This window comes from Typha angustifolia, chromosome 3, assembly GCF_048772165.1.
Source record: "Typha angustifolia cultivar Huaian chromosome 3, ASM4877216v1, whole genome shotgun sequence".
NCBI classification, from domain to species: Eukaryota; Viridiplantae; Streptophyta; class Magnoliopsida; order Poales; family Typhaceae; genus Typha; species Typha angustifolia.
This window is the reverse complement of record NC_133241.1, coordinates 432,280-451,631: the sequence shown is the minus strand read 5'-3', so window position 1 is coordinate 451,631 and position 19,352 is coordinate 432,280. Positions and strand designations below refer to the sequence as shown.

Sequence of the window (19,352 nt, the reverse complement as noted above, 5' to 3'; positions counted from 1 at the left end):
TATATATATAATATCTAAAGGGGTTTTTTTTGCAAACAATCCACCAGCTTGTCCGACTCTTATTTTCGATATTTTCAAATCGGCTCCTCATTTTACAGCTATATTTAGAGTATTTTCTGAGCCATCTGCAAATTTGATTAAAATGCAGGCGGTTATCTGTAAAAAAAAAAGAAACCCCCATAAATTTGAACAAAACGATAATAAAATATATATATATATATATATAAAAGCAAAACAAAAGAATTTGGTCTTTGTGTTCAGGGAATTGCAGTGTGGCATCTTCTGGCAGAGCAGCTGAGTAGGTCAGAAGGGAGGAGGAGAGAAAATAGCAGATGAGATGGAGAAGTATTTCTTTTGGAGATTCTCTAATGGCAGTGACTTCACATGTATGAATGACCATGTCAGTAGTTCTAAGTGCCAGTCTGCTACACTTGCAGACTACTTCTTTTCTAACTCTTTTTTATTTTCTTTGGCCTCTAAATGCTTTATGCTACCAGAGGAGAGCAGAGAGGAATTCCTCCCCTCTGCTACTGAGCAGTGGCCTACTTTGCAGGCCCATTTTCAAACAAGGAAGCAGAGAGGGGTGATAGTGATGACTGATGATGAAGGATGGGATGATGATGATGATGGTTTCTTGCTTTCCTGCTAGCTAAACAACAACAATTTAGACTTAGTTTATATTTGACTACTATCAATTGGTATATTGCCTCTTTTTTAACTTTTGCAAACCTAAATACAGTAGATGGATATGGACATATTGCACATATTATATATATATATATATATAGCATTAGCTTGAGTGCTGTGGAATAATAAAAAGATGTTGTCATAGTACTGTGAGACTTTATTGACATGGATGGAGTAATAAGCCAAGAATATAGATAGATGGGTTGATCTTAATCTGAGTGTCACTAATAGAATGCCTTTCCAGAAGGCCAAAGCCCAGAGACAAGCATGGCTTTACTGTGAAGTTTCCAAAGGAAGAATGCTCTCTCATTTTTTTTTACCAGTCTTCATCAATACAATCCATGGCCTGGAATGCTACAATTCTCCATGTGATACAGTACATATTGTGCCATTTTTCTTGACCCCCTTTTGTAGACTTTCATGGAGAAAGGTTGTTCATTACCAAACATCAATAATTACAGGCAATTATCTATGAGTAAAAAGGCATTGATAGTTCCACTAATGTTTTCTAATGAGTCCCCCCCACCCTCCTTTTACTTTCCTTTGTGGATAATAAGATATAAAAAATAGAGTTGCAAATTTTTTTCAAATTCTTTTTTTAATAAACCTCTTCATTCTGCTAATATTCAACTTTCCTTTGTAAACAATGTAATTATTTATTTTAATATATAAGTTAGACAATTAAGTATCTAATAAATCAAAACTATGCATATATAATTGACAAGGGTATAGTTCTTAATTTGAAAATCATGTGTTAATGAGCAAATATGTAGGTGCTGAAGGGGGAAAAGAACTCTTCAAAAGATAGGAAGTGTAATCATGCCTTTTCTTTGGAAATTGGACATAAATTGGAGGAATATCTTGGTATTTGTATAACTCATAATTCCCCCTATCCTTAAAATGAGATCAATAACAATAAAATGAGGGTTAGTACTTAAACACTGTTATCAACCATCAAGTCACTCCAGTCACTGGCCTTGTGAATATAATAATTTTGGGTGGAAGACAAGACCCATGTAAAGTGACATGAGTTATTCCTGACAAGAGCTTCAGGTTTTTGGCAAGCTTCTTACAAGAAAAAAACAGATCAAGCACCAGTTTCTTGTTTATTTTGAGTTTAGAGTTTTTTCCCCCTTTCACTCTCATCAAGAAACCAAATGCAGCATCTTGTCTGTGAGGGGGAAAAGTTTAAGCAGATGATGTGACCCTAAAAAGCTTTAAACTTTCTATAATCTTAAAAACTGACTATATATATATATTTTTTTTTTTTTTTTATACATTAAATAAATAATATAATGCTCATATAACTGAGCTATGTATAAGATCTGTCTTTTGATGCTATAGTTCATCACTGTAGTTAAGTGGTTTATTATTTATTTTAACAGCTCATAATAAAGTTATAGGTTCTATTTCTTCCTAAATATTATTGACTAATTTTTATAAAGAAGTTAGTTTAATTGTCCAACTTGAATATGTAAGAAAAAAATTAGTTTCTAAGATTAGTCTCTGACTTGTAATCTTTATAGCTTAATTGGCCAATCTGCCACTATTAATACCCTTCTGGGTCACTTCTTACCATCAAACTTCACATCTCTCTCTCTCTCACTCGCTCTCTGTCTCTCTTGAAACATGCATACTATGGCATGGAAAGCCATGGTGGTAGTAGCTGCAGCACTCTTCCAGTTGTGCTCCTCCAGAGAGCTTGAATCCTTGCTTTCCCACCCAGATAAGATCACAAAGCTCCCTGGCCAACCCCAGGTCAATTTCCAGCAGTTCTCAGGGTACATTGCAGTGGATGATTTGAAACAGAGGGCTCTCTTCTACTACTTTGTGGAAGCTGAGATAGATCCATCCACAAAGCCTCTGGTGCTCTGGTTAAATGGAGGTAACCAAGTTCCCACCTTTCTCTCTTCATCAATTTGGTCGCTTGGGAAGTTAGGTTCATATCCTTCTCTCTTCTACACTGGTAATTACTGCTCTTAATAAGTTCTACTTTTTTTTTTTATAGGGCCTGGGTGTTCTTCTCTGGGAGTTGGAGCATTCTCTGAGAATGGACCTTTCAGACCAAGTGGGCAAGGCCTAATCAGAAATGAGTATAGTTGGAACAAAGGTATCAAACAAGAAATTTAATGGGTTTTTTTTTCTACTAATTTTCCAATTTCTTGGGTACATTCTTGATTCAAAACAATTTTGTTTTGGGTGCCTGTAGAAGCCAACATGTTGTATTTGGAGACCCCAGCAGGAGTTGGATTCTCCTATTCCTCTGATCCTTCCTACTATGAGGGTGTGGATGACAAGACGACAGGTACAAAAAAAGAAAGAAAAAAAGAAACCTCTTCTCTCTTTCTTAAGTTGGATCATGTATACATCAATTGATTTGAAGAGATCTTTTATGTATGGAATAGCTTGCATCTTAAAACTGTGAATTTTGTTGGATTTTGAAGCTAGCGACAATCTAGTGTTCTTGCAACATTGGTTTGAGAAGTTCCCACAGTACAAGGACAGAGATCTCTACATAACTGGAGAAAGCTATGCAGGTAGAGCACTAATGCTCTTATTGTTCTATTTCTATTTGTTGCCATTGGCTTTGGCGTGTAACAGAGTTATTTTTTTGGGGGTGGGGGGATTAGGTCATTATGTTCCACAACTGGCAGAGCTCATGGTTGAATTCAATAAAAACCAAAAGCTTTTCAATCTCAAAGGAATTGCAGTAAGTAATCAAGAAAACAAAAAACAGTATGTCAGGCAATTAGTTCATTTTTCTTTTCTATATAAATATGACTAGCCTTATGTTTTGTAACAGTTGGGTAATCCAGTTCTTGAGTTCTACACTGATTTCAACTCAAGAGCTGAGTTCTTCTGGTCCCATGGATTGATATCAGATTCAACTTATAAGATCTTTACCTCAGCCTGCAACTATTCGCGCTATGTAAGCGAGTACTATGGTGGCTCACTTAGCCCAATTTGTGCAAGAGTGATGAGCCAAGTGACAAGAGAAACCAGTAGATTTGTTGATAAATATGATGTCACCCTTGATGTATGTATCTCATCAGTTCTTTCGCAATCCATGGTTCTTACTCCAAAAGTAAGCTTCATACCTTAACGATCACATAATACCAAGCTTTATTACATTCTCAGAGTTCACCTCATTTTGCCTAATTGGTGCAGCAAGTTGGTGAACATATAGATGTATGCGTTGAAGATGAAACTGTGAATTACCTTAACCGGCGAGATGTTCGAGAAGCCCTACATGCTCGTCTCACCGGAGTGACGAAATGGGCAGTTTGCAGCAGGTGCTAATGCTCCTTTTTTTTTTAGTTCACTATTAGTTGGTAGTCTTCAAATTCCACATACATGCAAGAATTATCGAATTCATAATGTTTTTGGTTCGTTTCAGTGTTCTTGAATATGAGCTACTAGATGTGCAAATCCCTACAATTACAACAGTTGGATCGCTTGTTAAGTCCGGCATTGCAGTGTTGGTTTACAGGTAAATCCATACTGGAAGTTGTTAACTAGAAGCATATGAACAAGATCAAATGGAAGTGATCTTATACCATTGTTGTTTCTTTCATTGTAGTGGTGATCAGGATTCCGTTATTCCGTTAACGGGAAGCCGAAAGCTTGTACAGAATTTGGCGAGAGGATTAGGGCTTAGAACTACAGTTCCTTACAGAGTTTGGTTTGAAGGGAAGCAGGTAGAATCAAATCCAACATTTGTAGCCACCTCTTATTCTCTACTCAATTAGGTTAATGGTCAAATTTCTGAATGGTGTGTGTGCAGGTTGGTGGCTGGACTCAGGTGTACGGGGATATCCTCTCCTTTGCCACCATTAGGGGAGCTTCTCATGAAGCTCCATTCTCACAGCCTGAGAGGTCTCTTGTGCTGTTCAGAGCTTTCCTCACAGGCAGACCGCTACCGGAGACATTCTGAAAACATCAACCTTTTTCCGGTGAGCGGTTGTTTTGCGTCGCGTCTGTGTATGTAGGCAAAGGAGAGATCAGCATTCACCTTTTGAGTTTTTATTTTGCCGGTGTGTGTAAAGAGCACTAGAATGTGTGTTCTTCAATCAGCTACCAACTTCTACTGCATGTCAATATGTCTTTTGAGGAAACAAAGAAAGTGTGTTCATTTCTTCAATCAGAGGTAAAGAACATTCCATTTCTGTTCATCATTTCCACACAATTTAAAGAGATCTAACACATGAGCTTGGATAATAAGTAAATGATGAATGCTGCAGAGGAACTAATGTACTACATAGCAAAGTAATTTCAAGTGTATACAGCTTTTGACCAAAGCCTGGTAAAAGGTTTTAGCATTCCTTGGAATATTTTGTACTTCCTCATGATAGTCTATCTCAGAAGTACCAAATAAGATGGAAAACTATACATAAAGATGAAACAAAAACAAGTTAGGATTAAAATGATGGTGAATTAGGCAATTGAATTAAGAGTACTCCTAAAACAATGCTTGCAAGATGACTTCGTTAACTTATTCATTGTGCTCATCCATTTATTACTAACTAATCATGAAATAATTCTATTAATCACTATCTTGACAACAGCAAAAGTGCTTAAAGGCATAATAACACACTAATTTATAATTTATTTATTTCAACTAAGAGCTTTAAGAAGGAGAAAGCTATAATGTTTTTAAGATTAGAGGTAATCTCAGAGACATCTAACCTCGGATGTGCATATCATGGATCAGTGTGTAAGTTTTCCCCTGTGTTAAGACTGTAATGACTACTCGTCATAGATTAAATTTCTGACAAAATACTGGGACGAATTTATACTAATCATACACTAAAACAAAGTGCATTTATCGGCAAGTACTGGGCCATCTTTTTTATAGGGCAAAGGTAAAGGCCATCATTTTTTTTAAGGGAAAAGGTAAAGGTCATTGTCGGATCTGATAATAGTTCTTTATTTTTTTTTAATCCATCATAAGCCCTTTTGTTATATAGATGAGATAATTGAGTTAATCCTATCCGATAAATAAAAAAATCCACCACAAATCATCACAAAGTCTATAGAAGGATAGTGCTTTGACCGGACAAAATCACTTGGTATAGTTTAAGAGGAAAAAACTTATTTCTTTCTCCACAAAAGAGATGGATAACTTGTTAATTTTAATCTTTTCGAACAAGATATAAGAGACTAGAATTAAATAGCAGAGAACAACGATTCAGGTGTAAAGCAATTGCAGAAACAGTTGGAAGCACTAAAGCCTGCATATTACTTTAATCAACAGATTTTGCATCCAATGATCAACACCAGAGCCACAAAAGAGGCCCATTTCCAGACTACCTTGTTCAAAGTTTATCAGTTTGGTTGGTAAATATCCAATGCACGATTTTTCATGCTGAATGAAAAGAGCAAAAAGGTACGTCGAAATCTTGAACAACTCTCTTCTGCAGTACAATTTGTGTCAATATATGGTCTACTCAGCCCACAAGAAAGTGCAAGTTCATATTTTTGTATAGAAGCAGGAAGAAGTGTTACACTGACAAATGATAGTTGAATTGGCTGGGAGGAATAAAACAAATTTGGCATCTTAATTTCAAAACTACCTATTATTGTTCACAAATCCGAACAGACAAGTAAAGATAGGATGTAAGGCTTTGCGTTGTGTCCTGATACCTTCTAGGAAGACTCTCTAGCAAGAACAATAGCCCTAAAATACTTAAGGGCGCCATTCATCATACAGGAATAGCTGGGGATAGTGCCTCGGGAACACCGCTTCCACCATTGAGGACAATTACGTTACCTTCTGAATCCACATCGACAATTGCGGAATCTCCCTCTTTCACCTCACCTGCAAGCATTTTCTCAGCTAAGCTGTCTTCTAGAAGCCGCATGATAGCTCTCCGGAGGGGCCTGGCTCCATAACTTGGGTTGTAACCTTCATCAACAACTCTATCTCTAAATCTCTCTGTTACTTGAAGATCTATCTCCTTTTCCTTCAGTCTATCAAAAACTTCCTTCAGCATTATATCAGCGATCTCTTTAACCTCTAGCTTTGTCAGCTGACGGAACACAATCATTTCGTCTAATCTGTTCAAGAATTCAGGCCTGAAGTATTGCTTTAACTCCTCTGTGACCAGGCTCTTGATTCGGTTGTAACTGCTGTCCTTCTCGTCATAGTCAAGATCGAACCCTATTCTGCGCCCTCCCTTCTCAATCACGCTACTTCCAACATTAGATGTCATGATCAAGAGTGTGTTTTTGAAATCTACTGTCCGTCCTTTGCTGTCTGTTAATCTCCCATCTTCTAATATTTGAAGCATCATATTGAAGACATCTGGGTGGGCCTTCTCAATTTCATCAAATAGGACAACGGTGTAGGGGCGACGGCGAACTGCTTCAGTTAGCTGACCTCCCTCAGTATAGCCGACATAACCAGGTGGTGAGCCAATTAGCTTGGAAACTGTGTGTCTCTCCATGAATTCACTCATGTCAAGCCGGATCATGGCTTCCTCTGACCCAAAATAGTAGGTAGCTAATGCTTTTGCCAATTCTGATTTTCCAACACCAGTTGGACCAGAAAAGATGAAGCTGGCTATCGGCCGGTTGGGATTCTTTAGGCCAACACGGGCACGGCGGATGGCACGGCTTATCGCTTTGACAGCTTCATCCTGGCCAATAATGCGATTGTGAAGAGTATCCTCCATCTTCAGGAGGCGGTCTGACTCATCACTTGAGACTTTCTCCACCGGGATTCCAGTCCAAGAAGACACTATGTGTTGAATGTCTGCTTCTGTGACAACTGGGCCAGAATCACCTGACTCACTCTCTGCTTTGCTCATCTCTTTGCCCTTATCAATCAGGGCTGTGATCTGGGCCTTCAACTCCATTTCTCGATCTCGCAACTCCCCGGCCTTTACAGAAGTAAAAAATTATAAGTACTAATAGATTGTGAGAGTAAGTTTGTGCCATTGTGAATTACATGACAAATCATTGAGATATAACACCAAAAAAAATGTTAAATGGTGACATATTAATATTTTACGAGAAGAAAAGAAAAGCTAATGTAGCATATAGTTGCTCCTTAGCAAGAATAATATTTACACCATAAGGCTATTTTCTGATGCAATTAAATATAGAATTGATTTCTACTTTACATTTTCAAGGCACCAATTAAATATAAGAATTGATTGTTTATCAAAGATAAGATATGAGAATACCTTCTCAAAATCTTGACCACGTACTGCCTCATTTTTCTCCTTGGTGATCTGCCTAAGCTCCTTGTCTAGCTCTCTGGCCTCCTCAGGAAGCTGTCAAAAACATGTCTTGCTTAACCACAATTAAGCAAATGAAATATGCCAGTTGGGCGGGAGTGAAAAGTAATGTACCTGTGCATGCTGAAGCCTGACACGAGAACCAGCTTCATCAATCAAGTCAATCGCTTTATCAGGGAGGAAGCGGTCACTGCAGGCAAATGAAATAAATAAGAGACAAACTCACAGTGGGAAAGAAAAGAAATGGACTACTGCAAATGTACAAATTTGCCAATTGGCAATTTTCGGTTAAATATACCCTTTTGGATGTATGGTCTTTCAACCTCATAATGACTAATCATGATATGTTGTTTTTTTCCTTCTGAATTAGTATATTCAGGATGAACAAAATAACCAGAATACTTATATAGATATATGGCAAATGTGATCTCCACAAGAAAGAAATTCACTGGCTTCATTACAAGGATTTGTTCAACTAAGCTTAGAGATATGACATTAAAATGAAGAGGACAAATAGAGAATTTGTTTATGGTGGAATGTTGGCAATTGGTGATGCTTGCCTGAAAGCAGAAGTGGTAGTGACAGAGGTAGTGACAGAAGTAATCTCAGGGTGTTGGTTTGTGCATGACCAAAGCTTATGCTGATAATCATATAGGCACATACCATGCATAGAAAACATCAAGCACAGATGAAGCTTGTTGGTTATAGTACTGCATATTAAGCACAGGAGTTATTGTCTTGTGTTGCAAACCTGATATATTGATGTGACAAATGTGCAGCAGCAACTAAAGCATCATCCGTGTAACGAAGTTTATGGTGAATCTCATATCTCTCACGGAGTCCCTGCAGAATCTGTATTGTTTCATCAACAGTTGGCTCTGGTACTTTCACTGGTTGAAATCGTCTTTCCAAAGCTGGATCTTTCTCAATGTGTTTCCTGTACTCATCCAGTGTTGTGGCCCCAATACACTGAACACAATAATGTTAGTAGTTAGTACACTAGACATTAGCATTTTTGGTACTTATGAAGTATCAATAAGAGAATACAAGGAATTTTTTATAAGTCCAGGAAAGAGGTTGTCTAGGTTATGAAGCAATGTTTAAAACTTTGAAGACAACTCGAGAGTTGAGACTGTGAAGAGAGTAGAGAGAGAGAGAAAAAGAAACCAAAATCAGTTCGCATGTAACTATATGAGGAACAGATTAATACCTGTAATTCACCTCTAGCAAGAGCTGGTTTTAAGATATTAGCAGCATCTATTGCACCCTCTGCTGCTCCTGCTCCAATTAATGTGTGGACTTCATCGATGAAGAGGATAATCTCATCACTCTGTTTAATTTCCTCCATAAGTTTCTTCAATCTTTCCTCAAACTCTCCACGATACTTCGTACCAGCAACAAGGAGTCCCATATCAAGGGTAATAACCTGATTGGAAAAACATCAAGAGAGATTCAGCACAAATTAACAATCTTGGCAAGTGTTAGGCACGGTAGTCAAAAAAACAAAAACAGCATACTTGCAGATTAAAGTAACCAGAAATAAAATAGAATACAAGTCAGTGCATAACTATTGTGGAGAGGAGATTTAATAGCATATTAACACACATGATAGACCCAAAGAATAACGAAGTATGATTAACGTTCATAATAGACATCAAGTAATAGTGTAAGCTGACCTTCTTTCCTTCAATTGTTTCTGGAACATCACCATTTGCTATGCGTTGTGCAAGTCCTTCTGCAATAGCAGTCTTCCCAACTCCAGGCTCACCAATAAGGCAAGGATTATTCTTTGTCCGCCTTCCCAAGATCTGAGTGACACGCTCTATCTGATCCTGTCTGCCAACAACTGGATCCAGCTTACCCTGTAAAACAACACAATGAAATAACTTATTCAAGTTTAACTCACTAACAAGCATCACTTATAAGCAAAAGTGAGAAGATACCTCCTCAGCTAACTTTGTCAAATTAGTTCCATACTCCTCTAGCGTTGGCATCTTCTGGCCAGTGCTTCCTCCTCCAACTCCCGCACCAACAGCTTCTGTGCTTTCGCCAACCATTCGTATAACCTACTTACAAAGAAAGATCTCATGTAAACTTAATCTTCGCCCACAACTACGATAAATAAATCAACGTGCACTGTGGAGACTTGCCTGTGTTCTGATGTTGCTTGGGTCAGCACCTAGACTCTCAAGTACACGAGCAGCAACACCTTCACCCTCACGAAGCAATCCCAGAAGCAAATGCTCAGACCCTATATAGTTATGACCTGGATATGGAAAAGAAATTTTACATATAGAAGATAGTGATTTTCTTTTTCGAAAAATACTATTCTACTTGGAAAGAACTATAATAATAGAGAATAGCATTGAGTTTGGTGGTGCTTCGATATAAATGATCCCTTGAACTTAAAACATTCAGAGACAGTATGGCCAATAACATTTTAATTTTTAATAAGCACTATAATAACAGAGAATAGCATTGAGTTTGGTGGTGCTTCCATGTAACTGATCCCTTGAACCTAAAACATCCAAAGATAGTATAACTAGCAACATTTTAATAAGCACATATATTTGGCTCCTCAACTACATGAGGGTACTACTCATCATCATTTAAACTTTTCCCAAACATATCAGCTAGAGGACTCAAAATGTGCATAAATAAATACTATAGGGTCGGCAGTTGACAAGTAAGCTAATTTACCCTTTACTTGAAGCTCGGGCTCCTGCAATCCAACAGCAAGGATCAATCTAGGAAATAGAGAAACATAACAGTTATCTGGAATGCTAGCATAAAAAATGGGGTTGTCCTTATGAGAATGTACTTTACCAACCATTGTTAGACATCATTCCCTTATTGAGGAAGCACTGCAGGTTCAGTAGGATATGTCTCCTCCAATCCAAGGTCCAAGGGGCACAGCAGGAGACAACTAAAAAGACTTCTACTCGGTGAATTTGCGTTATGGATGCAGAATAGTTGGATGGAGTCTTGCTCAGTCAATTAGTCTAGCCCTTCCTAGTTAGATTTTCAGCCGAAAGCCTTCCTCCCATCTCTAAAGCACCACCTACCGTCCTCGCATAAGGGCATAGGAACCACGGGAACCTAGGAAGGAGAAAGACGATGAACGGGATACGGGATTCTCATATTCCCTACTACCCATTTCCAGCCATTGGCCATCCAGTTGGAGTAGATAGCCCCAGGAGAAGTATAAGTCCCTCACTGCCACTTCGGTCTTTCGAGCAAGGGTTGTCGTTTTCTATTTATCTTGCCATTTTTTCTTGCCAGATCTCGTATTAGAGTAGAATTTTCTGCTTAACCCGTGATTTGTCACTAGTCTTGTCCTTGACAGTCTCCTTTTGGAGTCTAAAACCAGAAGCTGGTAAAGCAGATAAGGACTGCCGTCAGAGAGACCAATCTTTACCACCTCGGATTCTTTACGAACTCATAGGCAGCATTTCCTCCTATAACTATACTAAGAAAAGAGATCCCTTACCCTCGCTTTCTAAAATAATTGAGATTGTGATACTCTTTGTGAAGATCACATCATGTGTATTATAAAAGATTACATGACTTGAACCTAACTTTCAATCTTTTAAGAAAAATATTCTTTTCATGGATGGCCATGCCGGTCGACACTTGTTGCGCCGACGGCCTACTGGCACGTGGCACAAGGGGTGCTGCACGGCACGCCTCCTAATAGTTTCGCCTCTCACCATCGTCTTCACCATCGCTCAATCCAGATCCACAACTTAAGTTTTTAACCTAGCTAAATAGTAGTAAACTGAAATTAAATTCAGGATCTATTGTGCATAGCACATTAAGGTTTTATGACTTTCGAAAAAAAGGTAAGGAAGGTACAGATGAGAATGTTCATCTACACAACTTGCACAGCATGATGGTAGGGAAAAAGCTTTGGTGCCATGACGCAACCAAAAATAGTAAAAGTAATAAAAAAATCACATGACAAATACTGCATATATTGAGAATCTTTGGCACCATTGGACAAAACAATGCCAATCAATAAAATAAACTATTTCATTCATGTTAATTTATGTCTCATGTAATTATAGCACCCAACAGCCGGTGATCATTCATCCATTTGCTTCTGAAATCAGGCTATTGAAGCTTATAGAAAACTACGATAATGTTCATAAGAAGCACTAATCATAGAAACTCATTATAGAACATTTTTCATGAAAATATTCCTTCACAGGTTAGCCAGATTAACTTTCAGGACAAAATAAGGGAAAGATTGAGAGACAATAAAACTAGCTGGACATGGACTAAGAGCTAGGATCAGAAGTATTCATTCAATGGCTTGCAATCTGGCTAAAGTAGCATCAAACTAAAGCTAAATCAGAATAGTGGTATGTCTACATAGAGAAAGCACAACAATTATTAGAAGCAAGTATTAATGCTCTTGCATAAGACAGCAGCCTAAATAATGATACCTAGTTGACGGGCTTCCTCTAATGAGAGTTCCAAAACACGTTTGGCACGTGGTGTGAATGGTATTTCAACAGCAACAAATCCACTGCCCCTCCCAATAATCTTCTCAACTTCCACACGTGCGTCTTTAAGATTAATGCCCATTGATTTCAACACTTTTGCAGCAATTCCAGTTCCTTCACCAATAAGACCCAACAATATTTGTTCAGTTCCAACAAAATTGTGGCCTAGCCTCCTTGCTTCTTCTTGTGCTAGCATAATAACTTTAATAGCTTTCTCCGTGAAGCGCTCAAACATAGCTACAGCAACTCCCCGGCTAGCCTTTCCCTTGGTTGCAAAAACTTGACTTGCTACCATAGAGCGAAAATCCTGCCTAGATCGAGATGAGAAATCCAAATTATTTGCTAATCGCAAGCCTGAAAATCCTTGGAAACTAACAGGGCCCACTTGCAAATTGCACATCATTTTGGCTGCCCTTCTGGCCTTCCCAGATCTGCGAGTCTGACTGTGTCTTCTACTTAGAGCAGGAAGAACTGCTGACTGGATCAAAGCCCCGGCCATAACTTCTGCAAATGAAAACAGTTCTACAAGATTACAACAATGGCCCATAACAGGTAGACAGAAAAAGAGTACTCGGTAGATAGGTAGAGGACTTCCTCAAATTTTAAGACAAGAAATTGATACTAGGAAAGCACAGATCCTAAAAATCAAGATTATCATTAAGATTGATAATGGACACATGTGAAGCCGGCCAACCAAAACCAAAAGGAACCATGATGAATCAAATTCACTACAGTACACTAAATCTAACAAAGAACTAGACAAATTTTCTCGGTGAACTCAAGTAAGAGAAACAAAGAAATATGCAGAAAAGTTCAAAGTGAAGCAGATTGTCCTAAACACGACATCAGTGGCTCTAGAAACCTGCACTACAAAATGTAATGCACCAAATTCTTTTCTTGTTTCGTTTTTCCTTTCGAACATACTACCACGGTCAGAGAAAAGAAATGATAGACAAAACATTTGTTAAGAGGTTGCTGCGGCCATTAAGAGGACCACGCGTGCTGCGCCCATTAAGAACGTGGTATTTTTAAAGTTACTACAACCATTTCGGGGATTTACACTAACAAACATTAGCATCAGCAATAAAGATATCATTTTGTACAAACAAGCATACACAATCTAGCTATCGGATATCAAGAAAATATATAAGGAGAACAAGTTATTAAAAGTCAACCATTCTGCGCCTATAATACCTATCATGATTTACGATACTACGGATAAGAAATTCAAATCCATACCACCAAGGAAAATAACAATAAATCGAAGCAACTCCCGACCCGTAACTAATAGAAGCAAGAAAGGAACTTTTTTTAAACGAAAGTAAACCGAAACGAGCTGATCAATCCAAATCCTATCCAATCCTTATCGGCGAGGTAAGTAAAGAAGAAGCGCGACCCCTAGACCAAACAGCGCAAGAAGATAAAGAGAGAGAGAGAGAGAGAGAGAGAGAGAGAGAGAGAGAGAGAGAGAGAGGTGGCTTCGAGAGGATTCAAAAGCACAGCGAGGAACCGCTTACCGCTTAGTTGATGAAGGCGAAACCCTAGAAGAGGAGAGAAAGAGGAGGAGGAGGAGGAGGAAGCAAAGGGAGGAGGAAGAGGAAATGGGGGAGATAAAGAGGGAAAGATAAGTTCGGCTTCCTCTTTGTCTCTTAGTTTGATGAGCCGCCTGAGCTACGCTACAGCGAGTGAAGCCACACGTTTTCCTTCTTCTTCTTCTTCTTATTAAATTACCATCGTACCCTTGAACTACTAGCCTGTGTTATATCACACCTTTGAAGAAGATGAGGGTATAATTTGTCCTCCTAATTCTTCTATTATCTGAAAATTGTACAACTTGTCAAACTAACTACTCTAACTCATCTACACCTTACAAAAGTTTAATCACACCCTATTTTTAAGAATTTTGTAACTAGATTTTTTTGGTATCATTTTCATACTCAGGGACTCATGGAGCGGGTTAGGTCTGGTCCGGACAAAATTAAATTAGGTTCGAGCTTGGACAAGATCTTGTGTAGTCCATTCCTAGAGATTAGACTAGTATTGGATCGGGTCCAGGCTCAAGTCAGGTTTAAGTTTTCTAACCCCGTCCAGTCCATGCCAATTGTGAGTAGAATATTTTTCAAATGTAAATGTTTAAAAATAATATTTTTATATGGTAGAATATTTTTCAAATGCTTGAAAAAAAAATGTGTATACGATTCAAAATTTTCTAAATGTTCTTGCTTCCATAATTATTTTCAATGTTGGCCAAGTTAGTCATAATCAAATTTTGTGGTCCTCCGCAATGCTTTTTAATGAACACAATAATAGAAACATATATTTAGTATTTAAGAAATATAAGCAATTAAATATGGTTTAAGGAATTTAAATTTAAAAGATATGGGTCAAACTAGTTGTAGAGGGACATAGCTCAAAAGACATGTCCTTCTTTATGGGCCTTAATGGACCGGACTATAGGCTCTAGTCGAGTAAGGTCAGGCTTAGACATGGCTTGACTCTGAGCCAATCCAATAGACTTTTGGGTCGAGTTGGGCCGGTTACAAAACGGGCTTGGGATGGGCTATGGCCTGCTATAAATTATAAATAAAAGGTTTTTTTTTCCATATACACCCTTTGAAAATCTCTTGTTTATATGTAAACCCTTCTAATATTAACATTTGTATGTATATTCCTTGAAACACACCAATTTTGCATACATATATTTTTTATACGGATACTTCTTAGAGTTAATTAATAATTAAAATTTAAATATTTAGATTATAAAACAGATAAAAATACCTTATAATAGTTTTCATATATTTCTCTTTTTTAAGGACATTTTTTGTTTTTTTTCTATTAAATTAGTTACACTTATTGAATTGTGACTAAAGGATTATTAAAAAAAAAAAGAAAAATTTAGCCGGCCCAAATTTCAACTTTGTTAGCCCAATTCAGGCCCAGTTCATGCATGAGATCTGGATCAAAATAGTCTTTTAAATTTATTTGAGACGGTTGAATAAAGACTTACACAGTTTGAAGAATTTTAAATTTAAAATATTAAAAGAAAAATTGCATCACATTTATATTGACTAATTTAAAATGGTCCATTTTGCTGATCAAAAACCACCTAATAGTAGATTCATCTTCTCTAATAAATAATACGTTGCTCTAATGGCAGCAGTGACCGTAGGATCGCGATCGGACGTCTGGCGATCGTCCCAATCATTGATGGACAGTCCGATGATTAGGGAAACCGAGAAAGGTGCACTATTAAACAAAAGCACACCCTGTAATCCATCTCTAAGCTAAGCTGGACCTGAGTCTATCTAAACAACAAGAGAGTCCAGCTGGGGGACACCCATGCCTGTCTCAATGTTGTCTCCCACACCCCACTTCCTCTCCCTAATATTAAAAACAAGAATTTACTAAAAACACCATCTATTTTCTTTTATTATTGTCAACACCCGCGATGTCTGGATCCAGTTTGAACAAAAGTGAGAGAAATAAAATAGGCTTTTGTGGTATTATTTTGAGAATTTTACAAATCACAACTAATATTTTATCTATTTTGCTACTTATATCTCGTTTCGAGATTTTCATAACATAAAATTCCTATTTTCTTTATAATTCTTATTTAACACATTCCGTTAATTTAAATATTACTGACAACAAAATATTATGTTATAATATATAAAATAATTTATATATACTTAAATTATTCGTGCCTTCATTAGAAAAGAAGCAGAGAGGGGGAAAAATAATGTTAAAAATATTTCAGTAATTTAGTCGATATTAGTTAGTCAAAATAGTGTTAGAGTGTTAAACGAGAATTATAAAGAAAAAAAGAATAGTCGGTTATAAAAACGAAGTGCGAATTATAAAATAAATAAAATATAGGTTTTGATTTATAAATTTATTTAAAATTACAAAATACCCGTATAATAGGAGTTAATAACAACACAGGCAGGCAAAATGCAGGGTGTTTCTAGTAAAATTCCCTAACACATGAGAAATCTTGCATATAGAACCCTAAGGTAGAAACCATACGAAAAATTCTATAACTTGTCAATGTTGGGGCAATGCACAGCAACCTACCGTTTTTTTTTTTATATGTCCATGTCCCTAACTTTGTCTAAGTGCGTAACTTTAGTATCAAATTATATAGTTGGCAAAAAGGCACATAGGTCCAAAATCAACTACATATTGTATAAAAGGGTCCTACCTAAACTCGTTGATTTGGAGAGGAACATGGCCCTTGTTACTGGACACCAAATAAGCCAATATTTGCTACCATGGCAAAAGGGTGTTCCATTTGGCCTATAGTGTGACTAATAAGTCAATTGCTGGCAACTAACATTATTATCATGTCTTACATATATATATATATAACAAAATTTATATTTTTTATGCGAGTTAAATTAAGAATAGTTCAAATTCAGGGTGTAAAATGAAAAAAAAGTTATATAGAATTAATGTATTTAATGGGATAGTTGGCGTTGTTGGTCCATGGAGGCAATGAAGGTGATGGCGATCGATTTGGCCACTGCCACATCCCCCACGTGGATGCATCCGTTTTCGTCAAATAGGCAGCAGCTGCGATGAAAAATATATAAAATAAAAATAAAAATAAAAAATTACACGTCAGCCAACGTAAAACTTTATTTTATTTTTTGCAATTAAGACCCTCAAAGATGTCAAGTCGTACTCGACGGGACAACTCCATGGCTGCGTACACCTTCTTGCGTGTGAAGTAATCCCCAGTAAAAAAGAGAGCGAACTCCTTCGATACGGTACCTTCACGTGATCAGCTCCACTGTCCATTGGACAAGACTTGTCCTTCGCGTCGTAAGAATCTTACGCCTGTGGTTTGTTTATCAGTGCCACGACTTGGAGCGCCCACTTGGAGGAGAAGGGAGGCAACTGTAAGCTTTTCGCTCCTGTTTCATTGTCCAAAGTAGTCTCGTCAACCGGCTCTCGGACGAGTTTTTTGTCCAAATTACCCCCTCTCGAATATTTATTTTACATATCTAAGAAAATTCTACAATTATTTTTAAATACATATAATCGTATATATAAAGAAAATTACACAGTGATAATAAATTGAGAACATTAGTCTCAAATATAAAATATAAAGTGACATAAATAAAATATTTACGATAATATTATTAGATTATAAACTTTGATATAAAATAAAGGAAAAAGTAAAAAAAAGAAGAAGAAGAGTAGTTGCATGGGGATTCGAGCGTTTCTTCGGCCTATTTAAGCGTTATGCCTCCCACCACCCTCAGCAATGCAAACAAACGGTAAGACTTTTGCCGACCAAGTGAGGGATTAGAGAGAGAGAGAGAGAGAGAGAGAGAGAACGGGATCTTGTCCTCCGCCGCTGGTGTCCGGTGCTCCGCCTCTCCGCCTCGCCACCCCCGGTGCGATGCTTCGCCTCATCGGAAGGTATGATATTTTTACCCGGACGTTTCCCATCTCGAGCTCTTGTCCGCGGTTATGGGATGAGTGGAATTTCGGAAATTTTGGCGAACTATATCGGATCTTTTTTTTTTTTCGTTTTTTTGGTGACACCGATGGGATTTGGGCAGGAGGGCAACGGTGACCGGGAGAGCCGGTTTCTCCTCGATGGCGGCGGCGTCTTCAAGAGGAAGGTACACGCGTCAGTCAAACCTTTTTCAGCTCTAATTTTCTCTTTTCTCCCTTTGCACGAATCTGAAGGCATCGCGCTATTTTCGCGAATCTTGATGGCAGGCTGGAAGGGAAGGTTGCCTTGATAACCGGTGGCGCGAGTGGGATCGGAAAGGCGACGGCCCGAGAATTCATCCAGGAGGGCGCAACGGTCATCCTAGCCGACGTCAACCACCAATCGGGACTCAACTCGGCCCAAGAACTCGGCCCGAAAGCCCAATTCATCGAGTGCGACGTCGCCGACGAGCGCCAGGTGGCCGACGCCGTCGACTTCGCCGTCGCCGAGCACGGCCGGCTTAACATAATGTACAACAACGCCGGCATCACCGGCCCGATGACGGCGCCGGAAATGGCCCAGCTCGACCTGGCCCAGTTCGACCAAGTAATGAGCGTTAACGTCAGGGGAACCCTTGCCGGAATCAAGCACGCGGCCCGCGTGATGGGCCCAATGGGCTCGGGCTCGATATTATGCACCGCGAGCATATGCGGGCTAATGGGTGGGCTCGGGTCGTACCCGTATACCATTTCCAAGTTTACTGTCGCCGGAATCGTCAAGGCCGCCGCCGGTGAGCTAGGCCGGACGGGGGTCAGGGTTAATTGCATCTCGCCGTTTGTAATACCGACGCCGTTAGTTCTGGAACAATTTTCGAAGATATACAGGGGCGGTGGAGAGGAGCAAATACTAGATATAGTCAGCAGTCTAGGGGAGTTCAAGGGTGCGAAATGCGAGGCCGTCGACGTCGCGAAGGCCGCCGTCTATCTAGCCTCCGACGACGCCAAGTTCGTCACCGGCCATAATATGGTGGTCGACGGCGGGTTCACAACCTTCAAGCAGTTGAACTTGCCCATGCCGGAGCTCATGCATTGATGCCTTTGTTATTCTCTTCGGTGAATTTAAAGTCATTATTATTATTATTATTTTATTTTTACTTCTAAGGTGGAACTTAAGGACGACGGAATTATGTGCATTAATGGATAACATCTACGTGACATGTGACATGTTTGCCAATCTAATGGCTATCATCTGAAAATGATGGAAGTGTAAACGATCAGATAGGATGGCTGCAAGAATAATTGTACTTTTGCACTAAATTGCCTACTAGCATCCAGCCAGAACATAGAATGTTCTCCATGGATTAGTAGCATTCATATATGCACTATTTTGAGAATATTAAATTCACCTAAAGTGTTCTTAAATAATAAGTTATGCCTGTACTCTCTCTTAGCTAAATGATAGTATTGATAG

At 38.5% G+C, this 19,352-nt stretch overlaps 3 protein-coding genes across 3 annotated transcripts; 2 read left to right on the top strand and 1 right to left on the bottom strand.

Annotated features, from left to right (window-relative positions):
* The first annotated feature begins 2,167 nt into the window (after window positions 1–2,167).
* Window positions 2,168–4,859, top strand: LOC140779429 (serine carboxypeptidase-like 45). Its single transcript, XM_073124493.1, has 10 exons — window positions 2,168–2,572; window positions 2,696–2,797; window positions 2,897–2,992; window positions 3,132–3,224; window positions 3,318–3,397; window positions 3,491–3,772; window positions 3,856–3,980; window positions 4,085–4,177; window positions 4,268–4,385; window positions 4,472–4,859. Exons 1-10 carry the CDS (start codon window positions 2,317–2,319, stop codon window positions 4,619–4,621), a joined length of 1,395 nt encoding a protein of 464 aa, XP_072980594.1. The 5' UTR covers window positions 2,168–2,316; the 3' UTR covers window positions 4,622–4,859.
* Window positions 4,860–6,146: 1,287 nt separating this feature from the next.
* On the bottom strand, window positions 6,147–14,111 carry LOC140779796 (chaperone protein ClpC1, chloroplastic). Its single transcript, XM_073125068.1, has 10 exons — window positions 13,954–14,111; window positions 12,377–12,940; window positions 10,079–10,194; window positions 9,872–9,994; window positions 9,605–9,790; window positions 9,139–9,354; window positions 8,680–8,897; window positions 8,043–8,118; window positions 7,875–7,964; window positions 6,147–7,568 (listed from the first exon to the last, which is right to left on the bottom strand). Exons 2-10 carry the CDS (start codon window positions 12,933–12,935, stop codon window positions 6,390–6,392), a joined length of 2,763 nt encoding a protein of 920 aa, XP_072981169.1. The 5' UTR covers window positions 12,936–12,940; window positions 13,954–14,111; the 3' UTR covers window positions 6,147–6,389.
* Window positions 14,112–17,703: 3,592 nt separating this feature from the next.
* Window positions 17,704–19,309, top strand: LOC140779809 (momilactone A synthase-like). Its single transcript, XM_073125093.1, has 3 exons — window positions 17,704–17,863; window positions 18,007–18,069; window positions 18,170–19,309. The coding sequence occupies exons 1-3, from the start codon at window positions 17,844–17,846 to the stop codon at window positions 18,972–18,974; spliced, it is 888 nt and encodes a 295-aa protein (XP_072981194.1). The 5' UTR covers window positions 17,704–17,843; the 3' UTR covers window positions 18,975–19,309.
* Window positions 19,310–19,352: the final 43 nt, after the last annotated feature.

Excerpts from the sequence above, each read along its gene's own strand:
- LOC140779796 (XM_073125068.1), bottom strand. The coding sequence starts at position 12,935 with ATGGCCGGGGCTTTGATCCAGTCAGCAGTTCTTCCTGCTCTAAGTAGA. Across the intron at positions 9,995-10,078 it reads CAAGCAACATCAGAACACAG|GTTATACGAATGGTTGGCGA; the intron begins GCAAGTCTCCAC and ends CTTTGTAAGTAG. Across the intron at positions 9,355-9,604 it reads AAACAATTGAAGGAAAGAAG|GTTATTACCCTTGATATGGG; the intron begins GTCAGCTTACAC and ends TTTTCCAATCAG.
- LOC140779429 (XM_073124493.1), top strand. The coding sequence starts at position 2,317 with ATGCATACTATGGCATGGAAAGCCATGGTGGTAGTAGCTGCAGCACTC. Across the intron at positions 3,398-3,490 it reads TCAATCTCAAAGGAATTGCA|TTGGGTAATCCAGTTCTTGA; the intron begins GTAAGTAATCAA and ends GTTTTGTAACAG. Across the intron at positions 3,981-4,084 it reads AAATGGGCAGTTTGCAGCAG|TGTTCTTGAATATGAGCTAC; the intron begins GTGCTAATGCTC and ends GGTTCGTTTCAG.
- LOC140779809 (XM_073125093.1), top strand. The coding sequence starts at position 17,844 with ATGCTTCGCCTCATCGGAAG. Across the intron at positions 17,864-18,006 it reads ATGCTTCGCCTCATCGGAAG|GAGGGCAACGGTGACCGGGA; the intron begins GTATGATATTTT and ends GGATTTGGGCAG. Across the intron at positions 18,070-18,169 it reads GCGGCGTCTTCAAGAGGAAG|GCTGGAAGGGAAGGTTGCCT; the intron begins GTACACGCGTCA and ends TCTTGATGGCAG.